Below are 27662 nucleotides of genomic sequence, written 5' to 3'. Positions count from 1 at the left end.
CTCCAGTTTAACTTCTTAATTAAGAATTTTCTTGTATGTTCACCAAAAAAAAAAAACCAAGGAACAAAAAAAACAAAAACAAAAAAAATTAAAAAAGCAAAAAGGAAATGCAAAGCAGCATCAAAATGCCCCACTTCTCAACCACCTCAACCTCAATGTTGTTATTGAAAACTTATATTGTCAAAGTAACTTAATATATTAAATAAGGTTAATGTTGCTTCAAGGGTTCTATTGTTCTGGGTTTCTTCCTTGTTTGTTCTTGATTATTAACAAAAGCAGGTAAGAATGAAATGAGCCATGCTGCAAGGTAATGCATTATTATTTGCTCCATTAGGATGTATTCCCTTTTGTGTAGCTCCAAAAGAAGGTGGACTGTAAAAACAAGATACAAATAAGAGACCTTTAATTTTGGATTGTATCTCTCAGGAACACTATATAGGAAATATTTGTGTAAGTAAAGAGCGGAGCCTTCCTGTTTCTAAATAATCCATTTAGTCTTTAAATCCTTAATAATTTCTGCAAACTGTAAGAATCATCCAACACTGCTTAAAAATATTTCTTTGCTTTGGATCTGATATCCTCAACAACAGAGCCTCACAAATTCCCTGACCAACTCAACGACATCTCCTGCTAAACAGAAGGACAAACTCACCACATGGTTGAGTCCCCATTTCCTGAAACGATATTTATCCTATTTTCATTTAAAAAGAAACCTGAAGATAGATTTTTACTAAATAATACTTTGAGTTTTTTTCTAAATTTTTGTTGTGAGGAGGACAGAACAAACTGACAAGTTTTCTTCATATTCTTTAATGCTCTATTCATCACTAGCTGAATTTGTTCAACTTGGATTTATAGAAAGGATTACTAAATCCTTATCCTCAAGGGAGGAAAGGAAAACCTTTAGGCATATGTTCTATAAGTAATATTCTTTTTCCAATTACAGTTTAATTTGTTATTGTACAAGTCTTTAAAAATAGTAATTCTACTGAAAACAATTCAAAAAACTAAACAGTGAAACTTCTGTTGAATATATTTATCAGCAGCAACAAACTCTAACATATTCATGAAAATATTCCAGCCCATAAAAACAAATATTTAATATTCTGATAGGAGTTTTTTAAGCATTCTTAAAAACAAGTCACCTAGATGTTTAGTCTAGAAAAATGTTGCAGCGATATTTTAACGAGTTGACATTTATAATTATGCATGCAGTTCTGGATCCTCTTGTGAAATACTGAATACCATTTAAGTGAGAAGCTATTAAATGTTAACAAGACACCTATAGAGAAATGCTATACATATAAACCAGTCATGTTCTGAACTAAGAAATAAGGATGAAAAAGATAGCAATTAATTTTCTAGTTTCAGGATCTTTTTCTTTCAGTAGATTTTTCCATTTTTCCACTCCTCTGATTTTAGTATGATCAATATATATTTGTACCTGGGTTTTGAAACTCCCAGGTTTGATCTGTCTTAAACTGTTATATGAACTCTGTGTTTGATGTCAGAAACCATTTTGGAAAATAACTTAATTTTCTTCAATGTAGAATTGATAAAGTAAGAAAATATTACAAATAGAGCTTACAATACCTTTACTTTGCTCAGGCAGTCTCTCAACTGATCTTCATTCCCTTGTTCAAGGGGAATACAAATAATGCTGTCTGCTTCCTCTAACCATAAAATCAACTTGTTCAAATCCTCTTGAAATTCTGATAAAATATTCTTTTCTTCCTCTATCCTGCAATAAAAATGTGAAATTAATGTTTCTATAATTTTTTTTTATATTGAAATGTTTATCTGTACTGAAGGATGGCTGATAACTAATTCTAAGAATTTATACTAATTATTTTTATAATTGGGCCACAGATTTCTTCATATCAAAAATATCAAACACCAATGCTCTTTTAACATGGTATTAAATGTATTTTAAAATAAAAGATCAAGGTGCAATTTACAACACCACTAAATTCAGCTTCCAAATTACATATGACAGGTAGTGAACAAGCACACCAGAAATAAAGCAGCTAATTATTCAGACTAAAATTCTGTTTGAAGTAAAAGCAGGAAAGCCCAGTGTTGACAACTAAGAATTCTAGAATCAAGTGTTACCAAATAACCTGTACAAACTGACACACACTCATTTGGACATATTAAACAACAAGATATTTCAGTAACTGTGCCATATAGTTTGGTGTTAAGATTCACAAAAAGTAGGTAAGGTTTGCAGTTGGTAAGTAGGAATAAGATGGGATTCATGACACCTAACTTTAGATGTCTGCTCTACATTTGTCTACATCTACAAATCATCTGCTCATTTTCACTATGACTATATTAATATACTGAGATGTGAAATTTTGTGCAAAAGCTTCTGAAGTTATCCAGAGATGCAGGCAAAAAATTTCAAGAGCAACAGGAACGGGCATTGGTAGAATGTGAATGCTTGGGTTTAACATTTCGAGTGGGCCCTTCTAAAGGAGAAAAATTATGTTTTGTATAAAATACTTGTAATTTATCCACCAAAGTTATTCAAACACTGAGAATTACCTGTATGGAAAGGTGAAAGATTAAATACTTATCAAAATTAAACAATGAAAAGCAGATCCTACAAGGTGGAATAATATTTTTATCATGCTAGTTTCCTCCCATACACAACTGGCTCATGTGGTATCAGGACATTCACACACACAAAGGCCTGAATATATTCATCCTTTCTAATGGGGAATAACTGGCCCAACTACACTGATCTGACAGGCAGCTGTCCTGTTTCAGAAAGTGTTGTAAACAATCAAAAATACACAAATTGCCTTCAGAGTAATTTCTGGAGCCTTCCACCAGAGTGGAAGATGCACCACTTCTGCATCATCCACAGCGTTGCAGCCGAGAGTGTTTAGGTGCCCCCTCTCCAGGGGAGGTACCTGGGCATTCCCACCTGAACATGAACATGTTGAGGTGAACTCATGAACCTCATGAACATGTTGAACTTGATGTTATACGGGCTTCCCTCACCCCCAATGGACCAAGACTGAGATCATCACTTTGGCCAATGGGCATTAAAATCACTACAATCAAATCTTGTTGCCTGAAGGGCTTTTTTTTTTCTTTCCACTTCACTATCTACTCTTATCCTTTCTTTTTCTTTCTTTTCCTTATAAATTTTCTTAAGTGACATCTTTACACTTCTATACTGTTTCATTTCTATAGATAAAAACCAAAATGGCTACAAACCTCCTTCCCACTGCACTTAAATTGTTCTTAAATAAACCTGCCATGTAGACACAGATAATTGGTCATTGAGTGTTGTTTCACTCTAATTTGCCCAAAGAGATTTACTACTAACAAGGAGTTTTCACCCTGCCCTCAGGAGTGGTTTGTAACAAATCCAACCTAAACCTCCCTCAGCCCAATTTGACGTCATTCTCTGTTGTCCTATCCTTTGTCTCTGGGAAGGGACCAACCCTCACCTCACTACAACCTTATTTCAGGGAGTTGTAGAGTGATATGATCTCCCCCTCAGCCTCCTTTACCAAAGATAAAGTATATCTTCAACATGTGAAAGTCAATATTCATAACTACACTTAGAGAATGAAAATGCTGTGTTTAATTTATATATAAATTGAAAGGTTTGGCAAATTTTTGCTGCTCTGAACAGAATCTCATATAGTCCTAGATCATGTTCCTGGTTTAGATCTAGAATGGAATCTAAATCAGCAGATCCATTTGATTTTGTTCTTAAAACAGTATATCTTAATATTTACTAGACATATGAGCCCCATACTGTTTGTTTTGGGTTTTTTTTTGAGTTCAGAAACAAGTTACTCTGCAGTATCTTTACACTTACATATAAGTGTATATATGGGTACACCCATATATACACACATTTATACAAACAAATATATGAAGACCATTAATTGCAAAAGTATTAACAGTCCTATTTTCTTGGTTTTGCCTTAGATTTTCTGATGAAATCCTGTATGACTGTTTCCAGGAACTGCCATTTGCCCAGGATTTCTGAAAATGCAACTGATATCAATAAAAAGTCCTGATGCTTCTAGATATAGGAATATTTCTTGTACTAACATATCTATTTATAACAACTCTGAATCTCTTATGGAGTACTGCTATGCAGACAGAAATTCTGGACCTTCCTGATTCACACAGATTTCCCAATTTTGTGTTTGGTTGCACAGGTTGTGACAAAAAGAACCATCATTTCAGCATCACATTTATTACACGGTTCTTCACTGCGAAGTGTTCGTGTTCATGACTTGAGAGGCCGTATGCTCTTCTCAAGACAAACTAGGTCATCTAAAACCAGCTAATCAAAACATTTATTTCTGTGAAAATGAGGCAGATGTTAATCTGTGCTGATATCCATAGCACTGCAACTGTAAAAATGAAGAAAAACTAACTTCCTGAAGCAGAAGCACAACTTCAAATCTTTTTGAGGCAGTTTGGTTCCCTGCTCCAGTTCTGGAAATCTGGGAATCAGGCATCCAGTGTTACACCATAAACCACATAATAAAACCTCTGTCTTTCAACCTGATCAGGTTTTTGGTTTCCTCTCACTTCTACTCATTTGTGAAGTACACAGTTCAGTGGAGGCATTATGTGATGGCACCCCTGAGAATAAACGTGATAAAGATCCAAGTTTAAATATGTTAATTCTGGCACAGAAAAGGCGTAGCATTCAACTCAATACACCCAAGAGCAAAATTACTGAGCTGCACAGTATTTTGAATGAGAAATCAAAAAGATTTCTTGTCTCCTAAAAGAGATAGCAATTGGCAAGATTCCTTTTTCATCTTAAGTACACTGTCAGTTTTATAACCCTTATGAATTGAGCTGCAATTCTTAAAACATTAAAAGTTTTTCTAGTTGTGGAAGAAATAATTTTTTACTTTGATGACTAATTTAAATGCTGATCAGTAGGATAAGGATGTTTTTAACCTAAGACTTCCCAGGAATTCTTTCAGTGAGAGATGTTTTATATGTATATATATACATACACACATATATATATATACATATATACACACACGCATATCTATCTATCTATCTCGTGTGTGTGTGTGCACAGATGGGTTTCAGAGTTCAGAAAAAAAAAATAAATCCATAGATCTACTTCTTTATTCTAATCAGGAACAACATGCAGTGAAGGAATTTAAAGGTTCATTGCAATTAACAGGACATGCAGGTGCACCTTATAATTTACTTTACCATCTCTTCTTGACCTGCTAGAATGTTACTTCTATTATAGATAACACCCTGCAAGACAAGTGTCATATTATGCAAGACACTAAAACAAAGTGCTCTGTGTTAGCTGAACCGGTTAATCGAATTAAAAGTTTTAACTCAATGACTGATTACACCTTTTGAACAAACTGATTTCTATCACCACAATTACCTGTGGAACAACAGACACACGTAATTTCTAGGTGTTTAAATTTATGGTGGCAATGAAAAATTAACTGGTTTTGCTTAGGGAATATGGGCTTTCGAATCCAAGCCTAAACACACTGGAGGAAGGAACATGAGCCACCAGTCAACTCAGACATGGACAGAGCAAGAGAAAACAGTTGCTGGAGAAGCAGGTGATTGAGAAATAAGATCTAATTCCAGCAGCTGGCCATGTAGAGCCAAGCAGATCCATCTCCAGCATGGGTCTTCAAGCTGTTCTATACTTCTGCTTTATCCTTAAAAACCTACCTAAGTTCCCAAAAAAGATTTTAAGCTCCTTCTCTGCTGCTAAAAGGTTTATTTCATTAACCCTGAAACATAACCCACTTTTGAATGATAGAAAATTCTCAAATTATAGTAGAGAAGCACAGAATTTCATATGCAACTTTTCATCTTCTACACAACTGTTATTCTTAAGCACATTAATTTGTACTTTCCATAGTAAAGCATAGCAGATTTCTGTTTGCATTTCTAAATTCATAGGGTCGCTTCACCAACTATTCTGAATGTACATATTTTTATAGGAATCTTACCTACATTATACTTTTGGAAGCAAACGTATCAATATTCAATATTTAATACAAAGTAATAAATTAATTATTCTTCCTAATTGCATTTTGTATACATGATAATTGATAGATTAGGGATTAGTTTTCCTACCATTATTAAACTGAATCAATAACAAATTCTTATGTAGTCCACACATTTTCCAAAAGACCATGGAAACATTTGTTTCTTTTAAACTATCATTATTCCTTAGTTATATTTGTTAACTGCTACATAAACATTCTCGGCCTATGTCAGTAAGCCTGTATTTTCATGTGCAGTGTTGAGAAACCACTTGAAATACGGCTCAAGTATTTTCTCCTTAGTCAACAATGTGATAACAATAGCATAGCAACCTGTAAATAGTGAAACACATCAGATATTTAGAGTTTGTGACTGCACGTGAGTGGTGTCAGATTTATTTGGGAGGTGTCAGCTATAGGAATAAAATATACAATCACAGAAGTAGGACAGATCTGCACTTGTGATTCATATTTCCCTCTGTAAGTCCAATAATATTTTGGTGCCTTTTCACTTTTTAACATTCAGCGGTCAATTCTGTATTTATTGTATTTCTAAGATTAGGAATTAATGTATTTAGTAGCTGCTACTGAAACTATAAGAGGCCACCAAAATGGTAACAAAAATTTAGAGACAATATTTACTGAAAAAAAGTAATTTTCATTCTTTCTCTAAAGACTTCATTAGGGTAAGGAACTTAAGTGAAATGAAAATAAACTTAATAAACTTCAGAACATGTATTTAGATGTAAATACTAAACAGTAAGAAGTTTAGCTAAACTATTTGTAAACACAAACACAACACATTCAAAATTACAAACTTATGCCAGTAATTCTTTTCTACTGATTCATTATAAGAAATCTGAAGAGTCAAAAAAAGAAAATTCAGAAAAATTCAATATGTAGCTAATTATGGGGCTGGAAAGAAAAAATATATTTATTGACATAACTGTCATAAAATCTCTGCATCCTAAACCAGTTTTTAAATTGCATCTAGAAGCTAATCACAGCCTTCAATATGCTAAGTGTTCAAGTAAAGGAAAATAATCACTTGCAGCTAGTGTGTTATGGAAGAAAAAGAATATCTTAGTAAAGATATTGTATGAAAAATATTAAAAACTATATTTATTTTGTAGCAATTTTTATTTAGAAGAGAAAGCTTGTATTTTTTGTATTCAGGAAAGTACTTGGAAGTATTCTGGTAAACAGCCTTTGTTCTGTCATTCTTTCCATAATTACTTCAAATTCGCTTGGGTAGAGATCTGAAAAGGCAGTCTGCAGGTTCAAACTCATTAAAAGTGTAAATGTATTTGCAGCTAAAATAATGAAAAATTCTCTTCCATTCAACTGAACTCAATTTTAACAAATGTCAGATCGTGATGAATAAAAAACCCCAAACTGATTACTTCTGAAACATTGAAAGAATCTATTTCTTGGGCATCTGTTTTCAAAAATTACACAAGAAAGTTTTTACAAAGGTGAAAAATAAAAAGACCAACCAGCACTACTACTGCAAGTCTTTCAAGAGCCTTATTTATGAGCCATTCCCTTCTCAAGATGCTTGCTGCACACTGTGGCCCTAATGGCAAGCCACCACATCCCTAAATCATCCAAAACTCAGACGTTCTAGTAGCATGCTTCAGAGCAGACACAGCACGACGTAGCCTGATGTGTTTCGGGATGAAAAGGAGGAGCAAACTTTGGTTGGTGAAGTTTAGAAGATTCAGTATTCAAAATTATTACTGGAGTATGAAGAGGGTGATGCAGACACTTTTTATTTCCCCTCTTTTGTCTGGACTTAGTAGCATCTATTCAAAGGGTATTTGTGACTTCTCGTGGTCTCCAAAGTCCTAGAGTACCAACTACATCTTTTCTAAAACATGTCTTTTGTAGCAAAATGCTAACAAAAACTCAATTAAATTCCCAATTTGCTAACTACCAGTGTATCAGACTTTCAATCAAGTTCCACTTTATTCAACTGCCTGGTCTATTTCAAAGTTTTCAGTAAGATAAACTGACTAGATGTGCTAAAATTACATTCTCATCTAATTCTTAGCTGGATGGATTAGACTGCAAGATACAGAAACTTTAAACACTGAATTCAAACTTCTGTGGCTTTGAAACTCTTAGATAAAGGCAAGTGGAAGATAACATCCTACGCAAACATAACTCAAACATAACCTCTTGATCTTCAGTACCAAAGAAAGGAGATTCAAAGTCAATTTTAAGTCTGTGCTTTGCCTGGGACCAGCATTTGACCTTTTAAAATTGAAAACCAGCTCCTTTTTACTGAAGAGCAGTACAGGTTCCTCAAATTGTTTTGAGATTTAGTTTGTTTTCTTGTCTGTTTTTAATTAAGTTGACCTTTTACAGTCCAAATAATTCCTATTCATTAAAACTGCCAGTCTATCACTGAGGTTAATATTAGCATCTAGTGGACCTACGATCAGTTTCAGTAATTTATAGAATATCATGGTTTTGATCTGGTTTACAATTCTTATTATTCAGGTAGTTTAATATTGATTCCAAAGTATTTATGAAAAATGAATTAACATGGTGAAACTCTTGGAATTATATCCTGTTTAAATCTTCGCTTTTCAAGCCAACTTGAAACCATGGGATTCATGGTGGTTACACGAAATATTTTGAATTTACAGGCTCTTTGTCAATGCAGTGATAGTATTATAAATACATAGCAGACCATTTAACCATACAACCTCAGGAAAACTGACAAAGAAATTTTGGAGAATTTGTCCTCCCCTCCCCAAAATACAATCAGTGCACCAGAACATGAAAAATGCTCAAGTGTTTCAGAAAAGCCCAAGAGAGAGCCATCAGCATTGGGAGCAGGGGATGGTGGTGAAGGGGAACACAGAAGACCGGCCAAGTTCTTTACTCTGTTCACCTCATACTGCCCCAGAATCCACAGACATTAGGTTAAGAATTCTATAGGGCTGAGTCATATTTTTCTCCATAACCTTCTGTGGCCAGCACATCTCAGACTTTCAGAAACCATAATGTAAATCTTATATCCATTTTACCATCTCTTACATTTCCAACAAGTAATCTTCCCTTCTAGGTACTGAGGAATTAGGTGTATAACATTTTGTTCCACTTTCAGTTTACCCATCAATTTAACTGTGTAAACCTTTATAAAACAGTCATATCCCTCCTGAGATTTTTCTCCACATTGAAGATTCCCACCTTCTTAGTCCCTCCTCACAGTGCAGCCACTCCAAACCTTGGTTCATTTGATCTGCCTCCCCCCACAAATACTTTCTGTGTGCGCTTTATATCCTTTGACATGCACAGAGATCTGCACACAGTAACCAACATAAGTACACCACAATGTTGGATATCACCAAAACAGCATGTTTTTTTGTTTGTAATACCCTTAAAACACCATGGCTTTTTTTTTGCTGCCACACCATCTTGTGCCTGTAAACACTGTCAGCAATAAAGTCAGGATCTCTTTCTGCAGTTGTAACAAACTCACTTGTTAAGTATCACTTAAGCATGGGATAGTCTGTCGGAAATATTCCTTGCCTCACATTTGTCTCTGAAAAGATCACCTGCCACTTGTAGCCCATCTGCTCAGTTTTGGAGTTCCCACTATTGACTCAGCCTTTGACTAGCTGGGACTTAATGTCATCAGCATTCTTGGAAATGTCACCCTACACCTCTTGTCCCCAAAAAATTTCTCGCATTCATGCTCCTTCTAAAAATATCTGTGTCACTTTCTGTTACTCCTGTAATTGCTTCCTTCCTCCCCTCAGCCCCTACTGATCTTTGAATTCAGCTTGAAAAATACGTCTAGAATGGACTGTCAATGGCCCATATAAAAGTTCGATGTTTCACGTAAAACTATGCAGAATTATCAAAATCAATGTCTTTCATCTGGGTAAGCAAACAGCAAAAACAAATAGCAAAAAATATTTATATATTTATAATATATAAAGTTTCCTTCACAAATAATGCTTAACAGCATTACACTTGAATCTGAAATCACTAACAGATTTCATTTCTGGAATCCATTCAATTGCTAATTTCTTGACACACTTGAGATCCACTGAGCGAAAGAATGTAATAGGAAACAAAATTTCAGTTGGTCACTGTTCTGAGCTACTGAGAATTAACATTAAAGCAGGGAATAATGTATTAACTACAAAAAATAAAACTTGAAACTTATTAAAAGTTTAGAGTCAGTTTTCTGTTTTGCAGAAGGTTCTAAATGTTAATATCAATTTTATTTTTCTTTGAAATTATTATATGAAAATGCATTATACCCAGTTTGCTCTCCCATCAGTATCACCTTCATTCAATATAGTTTTAAAATGTGCTTCTATTTTCTCATTCTCAAAATTGATTTTAAAACAATCTTAGCATTCCCTTGATAAAAATAACATTCTTTTAACTATGAAAAATTAATTTTAAGGAAACAGACAAAAAACACAAACAAAAATAAAAAGACTATTAAAACTTAACTGAGTTACAATATAAACATTCTGAATTTGAAGTTTTGGATTTTTTTAATAGTCTATTAAAGCTATTCTGAAAAGGAGAAATCAAAATATGACAATTGACCTGTATTTATTGTAATTTATATTCTAATGACACAAATAAATTTTACATAGTACCAACACATCCATTGGGCAATGCCATGACTATATTAGCTCTTTGGACTGTAAGTAGGGGTTGCTTCCTTCAACTTTTGTTTGCCTCATGCTTTGATCTTAAGGATAAATTAAAGCCTTTTGGATGACATGGGTTTCAAGACTTAAAAAGAGAGAATCTGACTCAATCCAAAACCAAATTAGGACAAATAATGAAAAACTAAAAGATGTCAAAGCATAAGAGTTACGCAAATCCCATGACATCATGGCTATATAAAGATTGTGCAGCTGATAAGCCTAAGGTCTTTTCATGCCCAGGTTCATTGATAATTGAGACCTACTTAGAACACACCACTTTTTCCTGTCAAGGTTTCTTTCCTTTGAAAATCTGCTCTAGAAGAGTAAAAAGAAGAAAACAAAACAAAACAAAACACCACATGTGTGGTGGCAGAAGCTAGGGTAGGATGCGTTTCCAAGATCTGGGAGCAAAAACATTCCCTGACTCTGACACAGCCAAGACTGGGAGGAGAACAGAAGCATCCTGATGCACATAAGCCTTACTAAAGTACACCAGGAACATTTATATTAGTTTAGCACAACACTATCTGTATTCCTCCTGGTGCAATGCTATTATTCACACAAAGTTCACTAACAGAGGTCTCTGCAATCATTTTCCTCTAAATTGCACAAGTTGTCATTCGAGAGGAAAGCAAACCAATCGGTCAACATACTAAACAGAACAAAAGGAGGAATGCATGTGCAAGTGTTTATTTAAGAACCTTCATCTAGGGAACATAACTGGATTATTCCCACTTAACAAATCCTAGGCTTCCTTAAAATGTAGAATGTACCAAAAATTACATGTAATATTCTAACACTGCATTGAGCTGAAAGAACATTCAGATAGACATTTCTACTGATAAATGAAGGGATGAACAACAACAATCTTAACCAGAACAGGAACATATTTTATATCCTCAGACAAAGGTCCACCACCAATCTCTTCCTTCTGCATTATCAAAGCAGATTACAGGGCTGTTGAAATGCTGTGTTATTGTTTTTTAAGTGTTTGCATTTACATAACAAGTTAATGCTTGGAAACACAGATGTGTTTCCAATGTACAAAAGAATAGTTTTTTATGTGACAAATAAAGGCCCTTGTGTAACATATAACAGTACCATCAACACCTGGAAATACAGCAGAAAGAATTATTTAAAACATCCCTGAAGCTTCTGACAGCTGTAGATTGCTTGTTGCATCTCTTTTTAATACGGAATCATTCATATTGGAAAGGACTCTCAGGATCTTTAAGTCCAACCATTAACCCAGCAGTCCCATCCCTAAATGACACATCTCCATGTCTTTTAAATACCATCAGGAAACCTTACAGCACTTTTCAGTATCTAAAGGGGAATTACAGGAAGGGACTTTTCCCAAGGGCATGCAGTGATAAGACAATGGAGAATTGCCTTAAGATTGAAGTGTTCAGATATTAAGAAGAAATAGTTTGCTTCTGAACTGTGAGGCACTGACACAGGTTGTCCAGAGAGATTGTGGAGTTCAAATCACTGGAAGTTTTCAAAGCCAGGCTGGATGAGGCTCTGAGAAACCTGATCTAGTAGAAAGTTCACTGTCTATGACAGAGGGGTTGGAGCTCAATGAACTTTCAGTTCCCTTCCAACCGTAACCATTCTATGATTCTGTGGTGAATCAACCACTTCCTTGGGCAGCCTGTTCCAACAACTGACAACATGTTCCAAGTGAAACTTTAATCATTTTTAGAGTCAGTAGTAACCCTTCAGGACACTCCCTTATGATGCTAGTTACTAAACATTTTCACAGCTTTTTCACCCCCATGGCTCTGAATGGAAAAATTATACGTGACACATAAGAAATAAAAAAAACTTGCTGCACACTACCAGTTCTTCCAGTACATCTCCAGCACTCATTAGTGGATCTCTATAAGGAATATTCTGGGATTTAAAGAACATTCATAAAGAAAGCTGTACCTGTACTTTCTACTGAATTTTAAAGCAGAAAGGCATATCCAGTTAGGCCCAGCATCTAGGTTAAGAATATGTTCTTTAATAAAACCTATCTTGACAGCAAAATATTTTTATTTTTTTTTTTACATTGGAAATTCTTTAGCTAAAAGTATAAAACTAGTTTTGTATTAGCTGTAACTCAAACACTCTACCTTTCTGTGACTGCATGGGAAAAACAAATTGATCTAAAAGTGATCATAAATAATATTAAATTGATAAATCCATTTTTTAAATCCAGCCTATGAAACGTGGATGCTAATGGCACTGATTTTGATAGATAAACTGGATTAGGATTACCTGTATAAATCAACCAATATATTATTAGCATTACAGAGATGTGTTTTAATGACACAATCAAACACTAAGATTATAAACTAGTTGTAAATTCTGTACTGTTTTACTTTAAAATTCAGCAGTTATGTGTGCTTGTTTGGTTTTCTTAACCATTAGAAGTTAAAATATAAAAATGTGGAGTATGGAAGGGAGTGGTGGTTACTGATAGGAGTAGGTAGAAAAGAATAAAACAAATTATAGTGTATGAACAATTTATAGGACATAAAATTTAATTACTGATAATTCCTTTTATACTTGAAAACTCCAGATGTTGAGAGCTCCTTTTCAAGCCAGAATCAAACTTAAAATAACTAAAAATAATTTCACAGTATTTTAACCCTCTTTTAACCTACCTCTTTTTTTTCTCTACCAACTGTCTGCAGATTTCCTTCCACCGGTTATTTAAACTTTCCAGTTCTTCCTTCAGCACTTTGGCATCTGCCGTTGATGACTGCTCAATAATCTCTTCACCGGTTGCATTCAATATTTTGACAACAGCTTGCTGCTGCCCAATGCCATCCTGAAGCTCCTGCAAAATACCCAACACATTCACATCTTCATACGCAAGAAGACATAAAGACATCAATTTGTAACAAGTACCTTTCACTACTTCTCTGCAGCCTTTTGTCCCCTCCTGTATTGCTGTCTACTACAAACCATTACAGTAATATTCTGCACATCAATTGATGAGTAAAAATTGTGAACAAATGTACTTCTACACCCAAAGGTATATATATCACATCTAAGAGCCTACAAAGAATTGTAAGATTTAAACTACAAAATGTGTGAAGTTCCTATTAGCTATAAACTCAAATAAGGTCAGGAAAGCACAGACTGTAAAACCTCTGATTCCATTAAACACCTTTTTCATCAACTGTGGGAAGCTTAATAACTCATGTGTTTTTTGTTTTTTTCTCAAGTTTTGCTAAATGCATCGGGATACATTTTTATACATCTTTTATGATAAAATATTTTTTCCTACAGTATTCTTGTAGCTACCTTACCTCATGTTTAAAAACAATACAATTCTGAATCTGTAGCTTAGATTGTGACACTGTATGCCTGTTGAAGCAAGTTCATATTTATAAATAATCAATATTTTCATATTTTTAGTCATCAGTAGAGCATGAGTATTTTTCCTTTGAATTCCTCAGAATGTACAAGCTAAAAAGGGTAAAACAATTTTCAACAGTTTACTGCTAAAATAAGCTGGAACTGAAATAACATCAACAATGTACACTGTGATATTCATACTTATGACAGATTTTCACAACCTCAGGAAATGTGTCTGAATCTTATCTACATACAAAGTCTTTCAAGTAAAATGTTGAATCCATTTTTTCTGGAGGAAACCAAATACTTCAGCATATCATTCTCTAGAACAAAACAAAATGTTTGCTTTCTCTTTCTAAATGCATTGCATAAACTGCAGAGTAAGCCAGTAAACCTGCATATTAACACTTAATAAAATTTGTCCATGAAACAGTTAAAATTGGCAGGATACAACTTTCCAGGAATGTAAAACTACTCCTTATGCTTTTTAAAAAATATATATTTGGTCATGATTGGTTACGACCATTTATAAACATTATTGGTTACATTTGGTTATGACTGAAATTCACAAACTGAACCACTCTGGAAGTTTACTTGTTCTAGCATGATCAAACCCAGCTGCCAGATATTAATTATTTAAATTGCATTGAGTCAGTTGAATGCTCTGTCTCAGCTTTTGCACAGATTTTACAGGGACACCTTGAACACCAACACCAGCAGAGCCTGGGGCACAGGAGTCAATGTCAGCAGGTTTCTGTGGTGATTACCCACAGTCCTGGACAAGGAGTTGTAGCTGAAGCAGAGGTTTGCACTGTTAAGATTTAGCTTCTTTTTACTACACTTTCTGTTTGGCTTTCTTACAGTTTCTTTTGGGTTGTTACAGGACACACACACCCCCCATCCCCAAATGATTCCTTTCTTTGATTCTGCTCAGTTAAAACTGTTCTGCTGATGTGTTGGGATTTTTTTCCAAACTATTTTGAAGCCCCACAGTTTCAGAATAAGAAGTAGCTGTGATGAGCATAACGTGGCAGTTATCTGCATCCCATTTTATTATGTTTTGATAGGATGAGAAATGTTTTTCTGTAGGATGCTTACAATCTTTGTGGCAGTCCAGTCACGTTGCCTCAAGCACCCTGCTGCCCCTCAGTGTGCCAGCACACTTTGCTTTGCCTGTGGAATGTACAAGGTTTTTAAGATACCTTTGCAGCAGAAACTGCAAGATTTTCTAAGAGTCAGAATAGACACATAAAAGCCTCTTACTCTGAAGTATAAGATTTTCTTTTCTTTCTGCTGTGCACATTAATACAATAATACCTAGCCCAAATTTTGACTATTATTTTCAGGTGCATGATTTCACTATCAGAAATAAATAGCAGCAATGGCTAGGTCATTTGCCTAAATGCAAATATTGTCTGCTCTTGCAAGTCTGAATTGGCCTTTGCACTATACAGTCCTCTTTAGGTAATGCCCAGCTTAAAATGAGTACCTAGTTTTTGCACATATTCACTGTATTTCACATTGATTTTAGCACTAGAGCCTTTGCATTGTGCAGTAGGGAGCATTGCATGGATAAATCATAACAATGTATAGTTTGACAAAAAATATATTAGAGTAAAAGGTTTATTTCCAGCAAGTCACTGGAGACTTTTGTGCTACTGCATGAACCTGTGTGAAGTTAAGATCCATACCACTTACTGAAAAAATAACTCAGAAAAAAGCTTCTACTTATATGCAGAGGCCCATTCATTTGGAATAGGAGATCAAAACAAGGAGAACAAAGGGAAATTCTGCTTCTGGAGCTCTGGAGGTTTTAGAAGCAATATTTGTAGAAATTACTTGTTATCTATGCATCCACTTTTCTAGATGACAGAAACAACAACCAGTCAGTAAAGTACTATAAAGTGAAATGCTAAGTAAAAGCTCATTCAAGTACTCTGAGACTTTTTTCAGTGCTCACAGCATCTTAAATTAGGTTTTTTCCCTCCCCCAGCATACACAAACACAAAAGAGCATCTAGTACATGATTTCCACACTTATTTCAATTGATACGAAGTTAAACAAAGGAATTTCCTCATTTATCCTCTGACATATTATATAATAGGCTTTACTTAACAAGGTGAAAAATAAAATAGATAGCTCAGTGGCAGGAGTGGTCTTAGAACTTAAGATACCATATTCTGGAATGGGAACCCTTCACATGTAGGAAGGAGAAGTGTGAACTACCAGAACATGGGGGAAGCCTTCTGGCCATCTGCATTTTAGGTCACCATAAAGAGCTCTGTCTGAGATGTTTTTTCTCAAAGTACTCTAAGCATTTAACACTTTTCACATGATTAAACAGAAACAAGTGCTGAGGAAGTTTGCCTAGATTCCACAGTCCATGAAAAAGATTTTTGTTGGTAAGGTATAGTGCACAAAGCACAGCCTCCCATGAATTTAAAAAAACATTTTTTATGACGAGAACAAAAGTTTTTTAATTGCTTTACTCAAAGCCACACTTTCACATGCCCATCCCAGAGTTATTACCACAAAAATGCTTTTCATTACTTATATTAGTATCTGAAGTTTGCTAGCAGCTATGGTTTCCTACTAACATCCCCCTCCACCCTTGCCACCTGCCTGCCTGATGGCAAAGTGCTGGGAGCCTGCACAACCTTGCCTGCCATGGCTTTATGGTTCTCCAGAAGGAATATTGACTGTGAATGTTTCAGGCACCTTCACTTGAACTTCCACCTCCTCATGCAGAAATGACAAAGCAAAAGGGCACGCTGTCCTTTGGATTCCCAGCTTACTCAGAAGGCCACTGGACATACACTTGCAGTTATACAGTTTCTAATCATTTTATAAACAGAGTGAGCCAAAAATTTAATTAAAAATTATATTTTTATGCATCTCTGGAAATATTCAAGGTTGGGTTAGACAGGACTATGAGAGACCTACTCTAGTGGAAGATGTCTCTGCTCATTTGCAGGCACATTGGGCTAGATGACCCTTAAAGGTCCCTTCCAACCCAAACTGTTCTATGATTCTATATTCCCACACACAGAACTAATCACAGTTTTGAGTAAGATACTTTCATGCATTATTTGTTTTAAACATATTGCATTTTTAGCTGCTGAGAGAAGTGGAAGCTATTAGAAATACCCATCACATTAATTTTTCTTTTTTGTGGTTCCCAAGTATAAGTATGAAAATGGCCAACAATTAAATTAAGGTTTAAATAATCTCTCAGGTTAAAAATTGCAGAAACAGTCTATTAAAGGACTTCTACCTCTCATACAGAGGGTTTTACACTTTGATAGTGATTTCAACTAATTTAGGATAATATAAAACTGCCAAAATATTCATATGATGCATCTTTGATTAAATTACTTTCTTTTTCTTTTCCAAGATTTAAAGAAAATTAAGAATTATACACAGTCCTTCAGAAAATTTCAAAGTGAAAGTGAAAAAAAAAATAAATAAATAAATATGGGATAAGCACAGGGAAAAATATTCAAAAGTCAAAAGAGCTGTCTGCAATACCAGGGACTTGCCCACAGTCAGCCTGAAACCCTGGCCTAGTTCACTACTGGTATTAATTTTAGTTTTCCTTTATACTTTTTAGACACAACTGCCTAATGACAATACAAGAGCTGTTGTTGAATCCAACATAAGAAGAAAAGAAAATGAGGAAAAAAGGAAAAAGTGGAAAGATAAATTCTTAAAGTAGTTAACTTGACACTGCCAGCATTACTTCCGACATCCCCGAATGTACTTAGAACAGTATTTCATTTGTACCTCCAAACACTCACAAGTTTCTGCATCAATATTATCATATTGTAATAAAGATTGTAAAGCTTTCCTTAAAGATAATTATTAAGCAAATCACAGCTGCTTGTGGCTAAGTTGATGAAGTTGCTCATAACACCATTATCCTTTAGGAAAGGCTTTCCAACTATATTGTGTGATGCTTTCCTAAGAAAATTAAATGTCTCAGAGATCCTAAATCTACAGGTATTCCTAGAGCTAACTTGGTAAGAGCTTTTGGTTTATACCCTAAATATGAAGCAGGAATCCCCCAAAATGGAGAGAGGACAAGAATATAATGAATCATGTCATGATCTCAGCTGGAAGGGACCTTAAAGATCAACTAGTTCCAGCCCCTTGCCATGGATAGTGACACCCTGCCCTAGACCAGCTTGCTCAAAGCACCATCCAACCTGGCCTTGAAATCTTCCAGGGATGGAGCACCCACAGCTTTTCTGGGCAACCATTCCAGTGCCTCACCACCCTCACAGCATAGAATTTCTTTCTGAAATCCAGTCTCAACCTACTCTCAGTTTGAATCCATCCCCCCATGTCCTGTCACTACATACTGTTGGAAAAATATCCCTCTCCAGCTCTCTTGTAAGTTCCCTTCAGGTACTGAAAGGCCACAATAAAGTCACTCTGAAGCCTTCTCTTCAATCCCAATTCCCTCAGCCTTTCTGAGGGAATACCTAACAGCAAAATACATCTGTCTTCCTTCTCATCTAATTTCCTGCCCATGCTGCTTTTCCTTTCATTATTTTCATTTGAATTTTTCAGGGATTCTATTATGCATTGTCATTTTATTTCTTCCTCCATTTTTTTTTTTTTTTTTTAACCCTCTGTTTATCAGTCCTGTGGATTGCCTTCGCCTAACTACAACCAAAGACTTTGGATTTAGATTAACTAAAAAATGCTTTACAGAAGATGTTAGAGCTAGTCCTATTCACAAACTTGCTGCAAATCACTGCAAAGAGAAATACTTTGTGCTTTGGGAGTTGCCATCCTTACACTTTTGGAATTCTACACATTTGTTTGCTTTCAAAGTTATACAACTCTTTTTCATTCAATCTTCTTTTCACAATACATTTCTAAGAAATTGCATCATTCAAGGAGCCAGAGGAAATTTCTCCCAGATATGGACAACCAGTATATGCTTTGAAGTCAGGTTGTTAACAACACCATAATTATTAATTAATTAATTAATCAGATTAAGGGTTACCCTGCACAGATATCTACTACACTGTGCACAAGGACTTTGCAGACATTTTCATGTATCAGAGTCCAGTAAAGAAGAGTTTAGGATACCTAAAGATGCCTTTACTTCATGTGGGCCACGCTGATGCTTTGTGAATTATCTTGTAACAAAAGCAAGGTATCCCTGTTGATTCAGGGTATTTTACCTATATAATAAAATAAACATGAACAATATGCTCACCAAAGTGGTTTCTTACTGATATCTGATTCTCTTCTTAAAGTCCTGACTGTGCCTTCTTTTTTGTTCAGACTTTTGCCTGTAGCCTTAACTTGACATGAACAAGTAAAACTAACAAAACTCTCATATTTTGTTAAATCTCCTATAACATACAGTTTTATCTACTGCATAAAAAAATATGTAAATATAAAGTGTCTTAGTTTAAGACAATTCTTTGGGGCAGCGACTCTGAAGTAAGTTACCTCTCCTTAGTTTTCATCCTCTACTGCATAAACAGTATACTACTATAAAAAGTTATGGATCTTTGAATTTTTAGGACTTTTTAACTGAAGCATCAGTAGTTTTTGGGTCTTTTTTAATGGATGCTTGTTAACTGTTCAAGATCTCTACTGTGATAGCAATCCTACACACTTGCTTAATCAACCATGACCAGTATTATGAAGAGTTAATTACAGTTTATGCTGTTTTTCCACAAAAAACAGGATTAAACTTTTTGTACACAAAGTAGCTTGTATAATTGATTAAAGAATTCACCAAGCAATTTCAAATATGTTACATCACCACATTCCTAATTGTCACCTTTTATCCTGATGCCTTTCACAATGCTCCTGACAACTGACTAAGCAATATGAAAAAAAGACAAATTCTTTGTTCAGATAGATTCCTAGTATAAGTTAAAACACACATATAATGAAAAATAATTGAGTGATGAGGATTATAAGTAAATCCTTTCAAAGTTTGATTTCTTTTACCATATTATGGAAACTAAAGATTTACCAGAAGCCTTGCCCATGTACATAAGAGTGTACTTGAATGGCACAAATTTGCTTTTTTTTTATTTGTTATTTCCCAGTTAACTTGACCATATATAATATGGCTCTTTCTGCAACCTCATTTCCACTTCTCATTGACAGAAATAGCATTTTACTGATAAACTTAATCAGAAACTATTCTATGAGCAATCTTGGGAATACTTTCCTCTTTTCATTGTGGTAGACAAATGTACTTAACAATAATTTATTGTTATGAAAAAGCCCTGCAGCAACATGAAGAAACACCACAAACAAGCTAATTTCTGTCAGAAAAATTAATGGTCACAAAATGTTTTAAGAGAAAAATAATGTATTGCCTCTCCTTCATGCAGTATAAGGTACAAATCCAAAATATACTTAAAGGTACTATGCACCACTTTAAAAAAATTGTAGTCCTAAATTCAACACTTATGTTCTGATCTTCAGTCATTTACATAAATTTATCTTCTGCTTTAAATCACATAAAACCATAAGGTTGACATAAGTGTGTCTACTCAGATGCAACAATATAAATCAGAGAACTGTGGAAACATCTGGTGGGAAACTATCCCCAAAACAATCTGCTAGCATTTGGTTACCAGAATGATTTTACCCATTAAGAGTATGTACCTCTAGCTCAATATTCTATTAGAAATAAGGAAGAAATTAATTTTCTGGGCAGTTAAACCCCAGTGATTTAATCTGGAGACACATTACTGGCACTTTGTTAGGATTAAAACAATCAACAAAGAGTATACAATGTTTCCTAACTGTTTTGAGAGAAACAGCTATGAAATCTTTGTTGCTTGGTGTGCATTATGTTGGTTATTGTGTTATTATTATTATGAATTATGGAAATTCAGGACAGCTGATGGAGATAGAAAAGCTGAAAAACAGTGAAAAAAGTCAATGTTTGCTATGAAGTTGACAGTAATTTAAAGCAAAGTGTTTTCTTCTTGGCATAAATTATAGGAATTATAATGACTTGAATATTACTACCAACTCTATTCAAGAACAGCATTTAAAGAGGTGACAGAAGGCTCTGGGCAGGTTCTCAGTATAAAGCAGACCTAGGTTTATGTTGTCAGTACTACCGGTTTTGTGTATCAGCTATACATGAGAAACCAAAGGAAAATTGCTGCAGACCTGTTTTCTGAACATACAATACTGTAAAATAAAAAGGAGATTTCATTCTCACTTTAAAAAAAATTACAGATAGAATTATTTATGGCTTAAGCCACAGTTTATATTAAAAGCCTATTAAAAAATATAAACATTTTGCTTGATTTGGTATGCAAATTAGGAAAATACTATTCCATCCTGCTCTCTGTATTACTTCCTTTTTTTTCTACATTTCAGTGCTCTTTAGTTAAGAAGACATGAGGGCCAGTATTTCCCCACATGTATTTTACACTATCCACGTCTGATAGTAGACAAAGAAAGGTGGTACAATGCTTCTCCACAACTGCATATTTTAACAAAATAAATGGAGATATACAACTTCTTATACTCTGCCAAAATCTTCTAAATCAGCAAGAGTTCCAGATTTATTTGAAAGTTTTAATGTCTTCCAGACTTTATCTCTTGACTGTGCTTCTTGTCTCTAGAAAGGGAGAAATCTGTCCTTTAGAAGACAAGTCATAAAAGTGGAAATTTCATTTTACCTACACAAATTCTTTAGTCTATACTTCTGGCCTTTAAAAAGCAATAGTCTGCTCTGATTCAATGGCTGAGTAACTTCACACCTCAGGTTGCTTCAGTAATTCCAGATTCTTGCCACAGCTACCTGTGCTGCTATCAAATATAATTCCAAATTCATCTCCAGTTCATATCCAAGGTGGACCTGCTGCTGGCCAAGGCTGACCCATCACTGGGAGAACCTCTGTGATAAGATGGTTAAGAAGGGGAATGAAATTCTGTGTAACTGAAGTGAGACAGAGGAGTGAGAACAAGCGAGAGGAGCAGTGCTGCAGACACCAAGGTCAGAAAGAGGAGCAGGAGCTGCTGCAGGTGCCGGAGCTGAGATCCCCCCGTAACCCCATGGTGAGGCAGCTGTGGCCCTGCTGCCCATGGAGGAACCCACTCCAGAGCAGGTGGATGCCCAAAGGAGGCTGTGGCCCCTTGGGAATCCTGTGCTGGAGCAGGCTGCTGGCAGGACCAGCGGCCCCATGGAGAGAGAAGCCCACGCTGGAGCAGGTTGGCTGGCAGCACCTGTACCCATGCTGGAACAATCTGTTCCCAAACTGCACACTGGGAATGGCCCCATCCTGGGGCAGGGAAGGAGAGTGAGAAGTCCTCCCTCTGAAGGGGAAGGAGCAGCAGGGACAACATGTGATGCACTAATCAGAGCCCCCATTCCACATCCACCTGCATTGCTAGAGGTGGGGATTTAGGGAACTCAGGAGTGCAGAAAAGCTTAGGAAGGAGAGAGGGGTGGAGGGAAGGTGTTTTGAGATTTGGGTTTGCTTCTCATTGCTCTGCTCTGATTTAATTGGTGATAAATACAACTATTGCCTCAAGCTGAGTCTGTTTTGCCCATGATGGTAACTGGTGAGTGATCTCTCCCTGTACTTGACCCAGGAGCCTTTTTAGCCCCATCCACCCAAGAAGGGGAGTGACAGAGTAGCTTTGGTGGGAAACTAGTGTCCAGCCATGGTCAACTCACCACAAAAACACCTTGTAGCTTAGAAGCATTGAAAAAAATTATATATTACTGGTTAAGGTGAGAGCTGACTGTGGCAATTTAATCATCTTAAAACTATTTAGATAAACAGTATTGCCTTCAAATGCTGATACTCTGCAATCATACTAAACCTTTGTGTGTTTATATTCACCAGATTAATAATAATCAAAAAAAAAAAAAATCAATATCACTTTCCCATTTTTTCCAGTGAGATATAATTGTTAAAATGGACCATATCTCTTTAAATTCATATATCTTGTCTCTTTCTAATGTGACACAAAATTGTGATGAAAGTAATTTTGGAATTGAACTGTGAAGTGCATGACCAGAGGTCTATTTTGCATTTCTAGCTCAAATTACACAGTTGCTTCTTATTAGTGTATTAATTCAATTTAATTTTAGACCTGATTTAGAAATACTGCAGGGGGAAAAAGAGACCTTTTTTTCATGAAAAAACTCTACTGCTACTGCATGCTAACTGTAATGCTTCAGGTTAAACACATAAAATTCAACTCTGAGTCCAAAAACCTACATGCTGATTTTGCAGCACATGCCACTGAATGCCACTGTAATATACTAAATTCCTATACTGATGTAGTATCAAAATATGAAGACAATACTCAGTCAAACAACTTTTTAATTTACCTCCACACAGAATAGAATATGGCTTTATTTTATACCATGTTTATTTGCATATTCTGATATTTGCATGATTTTGATATCTTACCTGCTCTGCAAAGCTATAACAAAGCAATGTCACCAATAAGAAAAATTGTGTTCTCCTTCTTCAATTCTTTCCATCTATCATCACAAATCAAACTATTCATGTAATAGGTCTCAGCACATTAAAAATAACAACATGGCCTAGTTTTTTCAAACATAGCCAAGTCTTAAGTTTCCAAGGACATCAGTAAAACTGATGGATTTATCTTAATACCACAACACTTTTAGCTAAATAAGTGATTTTAATCCAACTCAATGTGAATGCAGTTCTCAATTTTTCCTACCATATTTAAACCAATTTATTTTGCTTCTTTTTTAATTAAAAACAGACAGTTACAACACCTTAATGATTTCACAGATTTTCCTGATTCTTACAGAACTATTCAGACCCTTGCATCACCCAAGTTTTTTCCTATATACCTTCTGTGCATCAAAAACTAGAGAACTTCAATTTGCTTTTCCTATACCTGGAAAGTGTTATCTCTATTCACTAACTCAGCAGCACTGGAATAAACACACATGCCTCAGCATCCTGTTTGCTTTCCAAACATTATATTTAAGCTGTACATATTAACTCTTTCTTTTGAAATTTATAGATTTTTATTTGACAGTGCGCTTCCACTGTCAAATAAAAAACCCAACCCATTACATGAAAGTGTCAGATTGGAAATACTGAACAAGCTATACATATTGACTCTCTGGTATTTCTCATTTATAGACTCCCTTTAAGATAAATTACTGCAGATATCTTCCCCTTAAACTATTTGAATAATATATAAATATATTTTTATCACATACCAGACAAAAATTGAAAAACCTACTACTAATATCATTCTGCCTGTAAGAAAATAATGACAGAAAGATTTGGACTAATAGACTAATAGACACTGATTTGGCTGCAATTGTTGAAAGTTATAAAGGAATAAATACATCCTAAGAAATATGATGCCTATAAAAGTGGCTTCCCAGTTGTGCAAAATGACTGTGGTAGGCAAGAGGATGAATCAGTTTAGGCTTGCAACTGCTTTTGTACAGGAGCTTCAAGTGCAAAGGAAGGAAAATGGTATTAGGTACCAGGGACAGCACCACTTAACAATTTCCTTGTTATGCACCACTGCATTATGGCCTTGCAATACAACGACAGGAACAAACTGTGGGTATTGGTTCAATGAGATAAGGCAGACAAAACTAAAACATTGCCTGAGATTTCAGTAAGGTTAAAACCAGAACAAAATAAACCAAGCCAGAAGAAACACTCAATTTTCAAGACGAAAAGGAAGAAATCTGATTATAGCAATAAAGTTATTTCCCTGCCCTGTGCTGGAATGATCATACAGCATAAGGTCAACTGTCCTGAACTTAGGACAGACCCAAAATTTCTTAGCAAATAATTTCCCAGAAGATTCTGACAGCCAGAATTAATTGTCTACCTGCTGCTTCTCCTCCTCCTGCCTACATTTAGGCAGCATTTGCCTCTGAGTGAGACTAATCTGGGAGAATGTCAGTGGCAAGGGAGAAACCAACCGTTTGTAAGCAGCTACCACATCCTCTTCATTCTTCCTCTGTTTAGATCTTGCTGGACCTTCCCTTGCCTTCCATATCTCCATCAACTCGAGATTCCTAAAAGCTGCAGCTTTAGCTCTTTTAGTGCTGAGAAGAGGGTTTCTGTCCCAGCTGAGTCATATTAATTTAAGTAGACTGGCTTTACTCCCTCCAACAACCACTGGGGTGTTTCTTGATCCCTGCTACACTTTATTTTCTTCAGTATCTTAGCCTAAGAATCCATCTTGTTCCTTCTTCAGAGCATAATTATAGCATTTGGGTCTGATCTTTTATTAATTCAAATGCTTTCCTAAGCATGCCAGTGTTGCTACTCAAGGGATATCTGATTTACATATTCCCATAATTTCATTTCTGATTACTAAATTCATCAGCTTGCTTCAAAGTAGTTCATAGTATAAACATAGTAAGACTTTCAGGAACTGATGTTCATTGCATATTTAACATTTTTCTCAGAACAGCACCACAGTTTCAAAATACAAATCAATATGTTTATTAGAAAGTTTTCTTTCAGTGAAAAACATGCATCTCTACAGCCTCATCTTTTAGAATAGAAACAGACTGTTTTAAAACATCCAGAGTCAGAAATAAAAATGAACTTTTATAGGCACTAGGTACTCTCTGCTGGACAACGATTGACTTCAGTCCAGCTCTTCTCACATCTTCAGCCAGAGGTTATATTGAAATTGAAATAACTGTATCAAATCTGGGAGAAATATGTGTTGAAAACAGAGGAATTCCAGGCTAAGGATGGGGACCCAGGAAAAAAGTAATTCAGGAAATGTTACTTCTCTTTCTGAAGATGTGTCACTGTTTCATAGATTTGTTACAAACAAAAACAAAACACCCAAACCTTGTTGGTTTGTTTTTTTTTTTTCCTTTACTGGAATATTTAATAGGAGTTATGTGTGGTTTACTAGACATCTAACCCAGAGAAATTTAGGAAGCAGAAGTGTGAAGTTGCATGTTTTTTAAGCTTCCCTGGGTGATAGACAATGAAGGGACTTGGTACTCCTCTGAACTAGATTCCAGCAAAGTGGCTTTGGAGAAAAAAACCCTTTTACTTCTATCAAGTAACATTGCACACAGAAGAGTCATACTTAAGTAAAAATCACAATCCTTTTTGCTTTCTTTGAGCAGTGTATAACATCTGCAAACTTTCAAGTTTCTAAAAGTAGGGTGGTGATTGTCCTGCTCTGCTCTGCATTGGTGTAGCCTCCCCTCATCCTGGGGCAGTTTTGGGTGCCAAAATATATAAAAGACGTTAAACTATTAGAGTGTCCAAAGGAGGGCAGTGAGGGTGGTGAAGGGTCTGGAGGAGAAGCCATGTGAGGAGGGGCTGAGGGCACTGGGTCTGTTCAGCCTGGAGGAGACTGAGGGGAGACCTCACTGCAGTTACAGCTTCATCATGTGGGGAACAGGAGGGGCAGGCACTGATCTCTGCTCTGTGGTGACAGTGACAGAGCCCAGGGAATGGCCTGAAGTTGTGTCAGGGCAGGTTTGGGTTGGATATGGGAAAAGTTTCTTTCCCCAGAGGGTGGCTGGGCACTGGAACAGGCTCCCCAGGGCAGTGGTGACAGCACCAGCCTGACAGAGCTCAAGAAACCTTCAGAAAATGCTCTCCAGCACATGATGTGATTCTTGGGGCTGTCCTGTGCAGGGCCACGAGTGGAATTTGATAATCCTTCTGAGTCCCTTCCACTCCCAACTAAGGATGTTCTATGATCTTATAACTTTAAATTAGTATTTAAATTAGTATTTAATTGTAGACAATATGTAATTAAGTACTGTTTCCCATGTTTAGAGAAGACAAAACAGAATTAATCCTCTTACACTGAGCCATTTGCAGCTCACTATTATGACATCCAATCACTATCCATATGATCAGCTGAGAGGGACAACTATATACTAATGCTATATGAATGCTAAGGTATATTAACTCTTATTCTAACAAGGCATGAATACAGTTTGCAAAAGTATTATAACAACAGAAAGACAACTTGATCACTGTATTCTAATTTTTTTTTTGCAAGGTGCTAAACATAGGAAAACTATGTTTTTCACAAAACCAGTAGTTTTATTTAGGGAATTTTGTGGAGTTCCCTTGATTTTATTCACAAATCTCTGCATTTACATCTAACATTGAATTTCTATGCTGGGACATAGTTTCAATCAGCATTAGATTTTTCAAATAATTCATTTTTTTAAACTATAATCACCTGCTTTTCTAATAATTCATTTTTTAAACTATAATATCATCATAGGTAACTTAATTTATTATATTTTATGATAAAATGACAAAAGAATGGTAAATCTCAAGAAAAAAAGGCATAGCTAAAAAACTTCAATTCAACTAAAATTGAAAAAAAATCCAAGTGAAAAGTACGTTTTGCTGCAAAAAAAAGTATTCTAGTGCATATCAGTCTCTCCCAAAATAAGTTTAAAAATGAGTCCACATATATCATTGATTTGTCTGCTTATTTTGTATCTATACTAAAAATATTACAATAAGAATAAACAGATGCAAATGTCACCAGAATTAATACAATACTAGATATCTAGTCAATGTTTAAACAGAATTAATAAAGTCATTTTCTGTATTGCAGC

At 35.4% G+C, this 27662-nt stretch overlaps 1 protein-coding gene across 9 annotated transcripts in view; it reads right to left on the bottom strand.

Moving 5' to 3' along the window:
* Positions 1-27662, bottom strand: part of DMD (dystrophin) — a 1137330-nt gene that overhangs the window by 371065 nt on the left and 738603 nt on the right. For all 9 annotated transcript variants that reach the window (XM_088068904.1, XM_088068916.1, XM_088068923.1 and 6 more), the window contains 2 exons: positions 13372-13547; positions 1594-1741 (listed from right to left, as the gene is read on the bottom strand). In XM_088068904.1, the coding sequence (XP_087925030.1) occupies positions 1594-1741; positions 13372-13547 (324 nt within the window). The remainder of the gene's footprint in view (positions 1-1593; positions 1742-13371; positions 13548-27662) is intronic.

This window comes from Pseudopodoces humilis, chromosome 2 (assembly GCF_049639895.1).
Source record: "Pseudopodoces humilis isolate 2021_Gansu_Grassland_sample_001 chromosome 2, ASM4963989v1, whole genome shotgun sequence".
Lineage (NCBI taxonomy): Eukaryota > Metazoa > Chordata > Aves > Passeriformes > Paridae > Pseudopodoces > Pseudopodoces humilis.
Note: the sequence above shows the minus strand (reverse complement) of the source record. Positions and strands in the feature narration are given on the sequence as shown.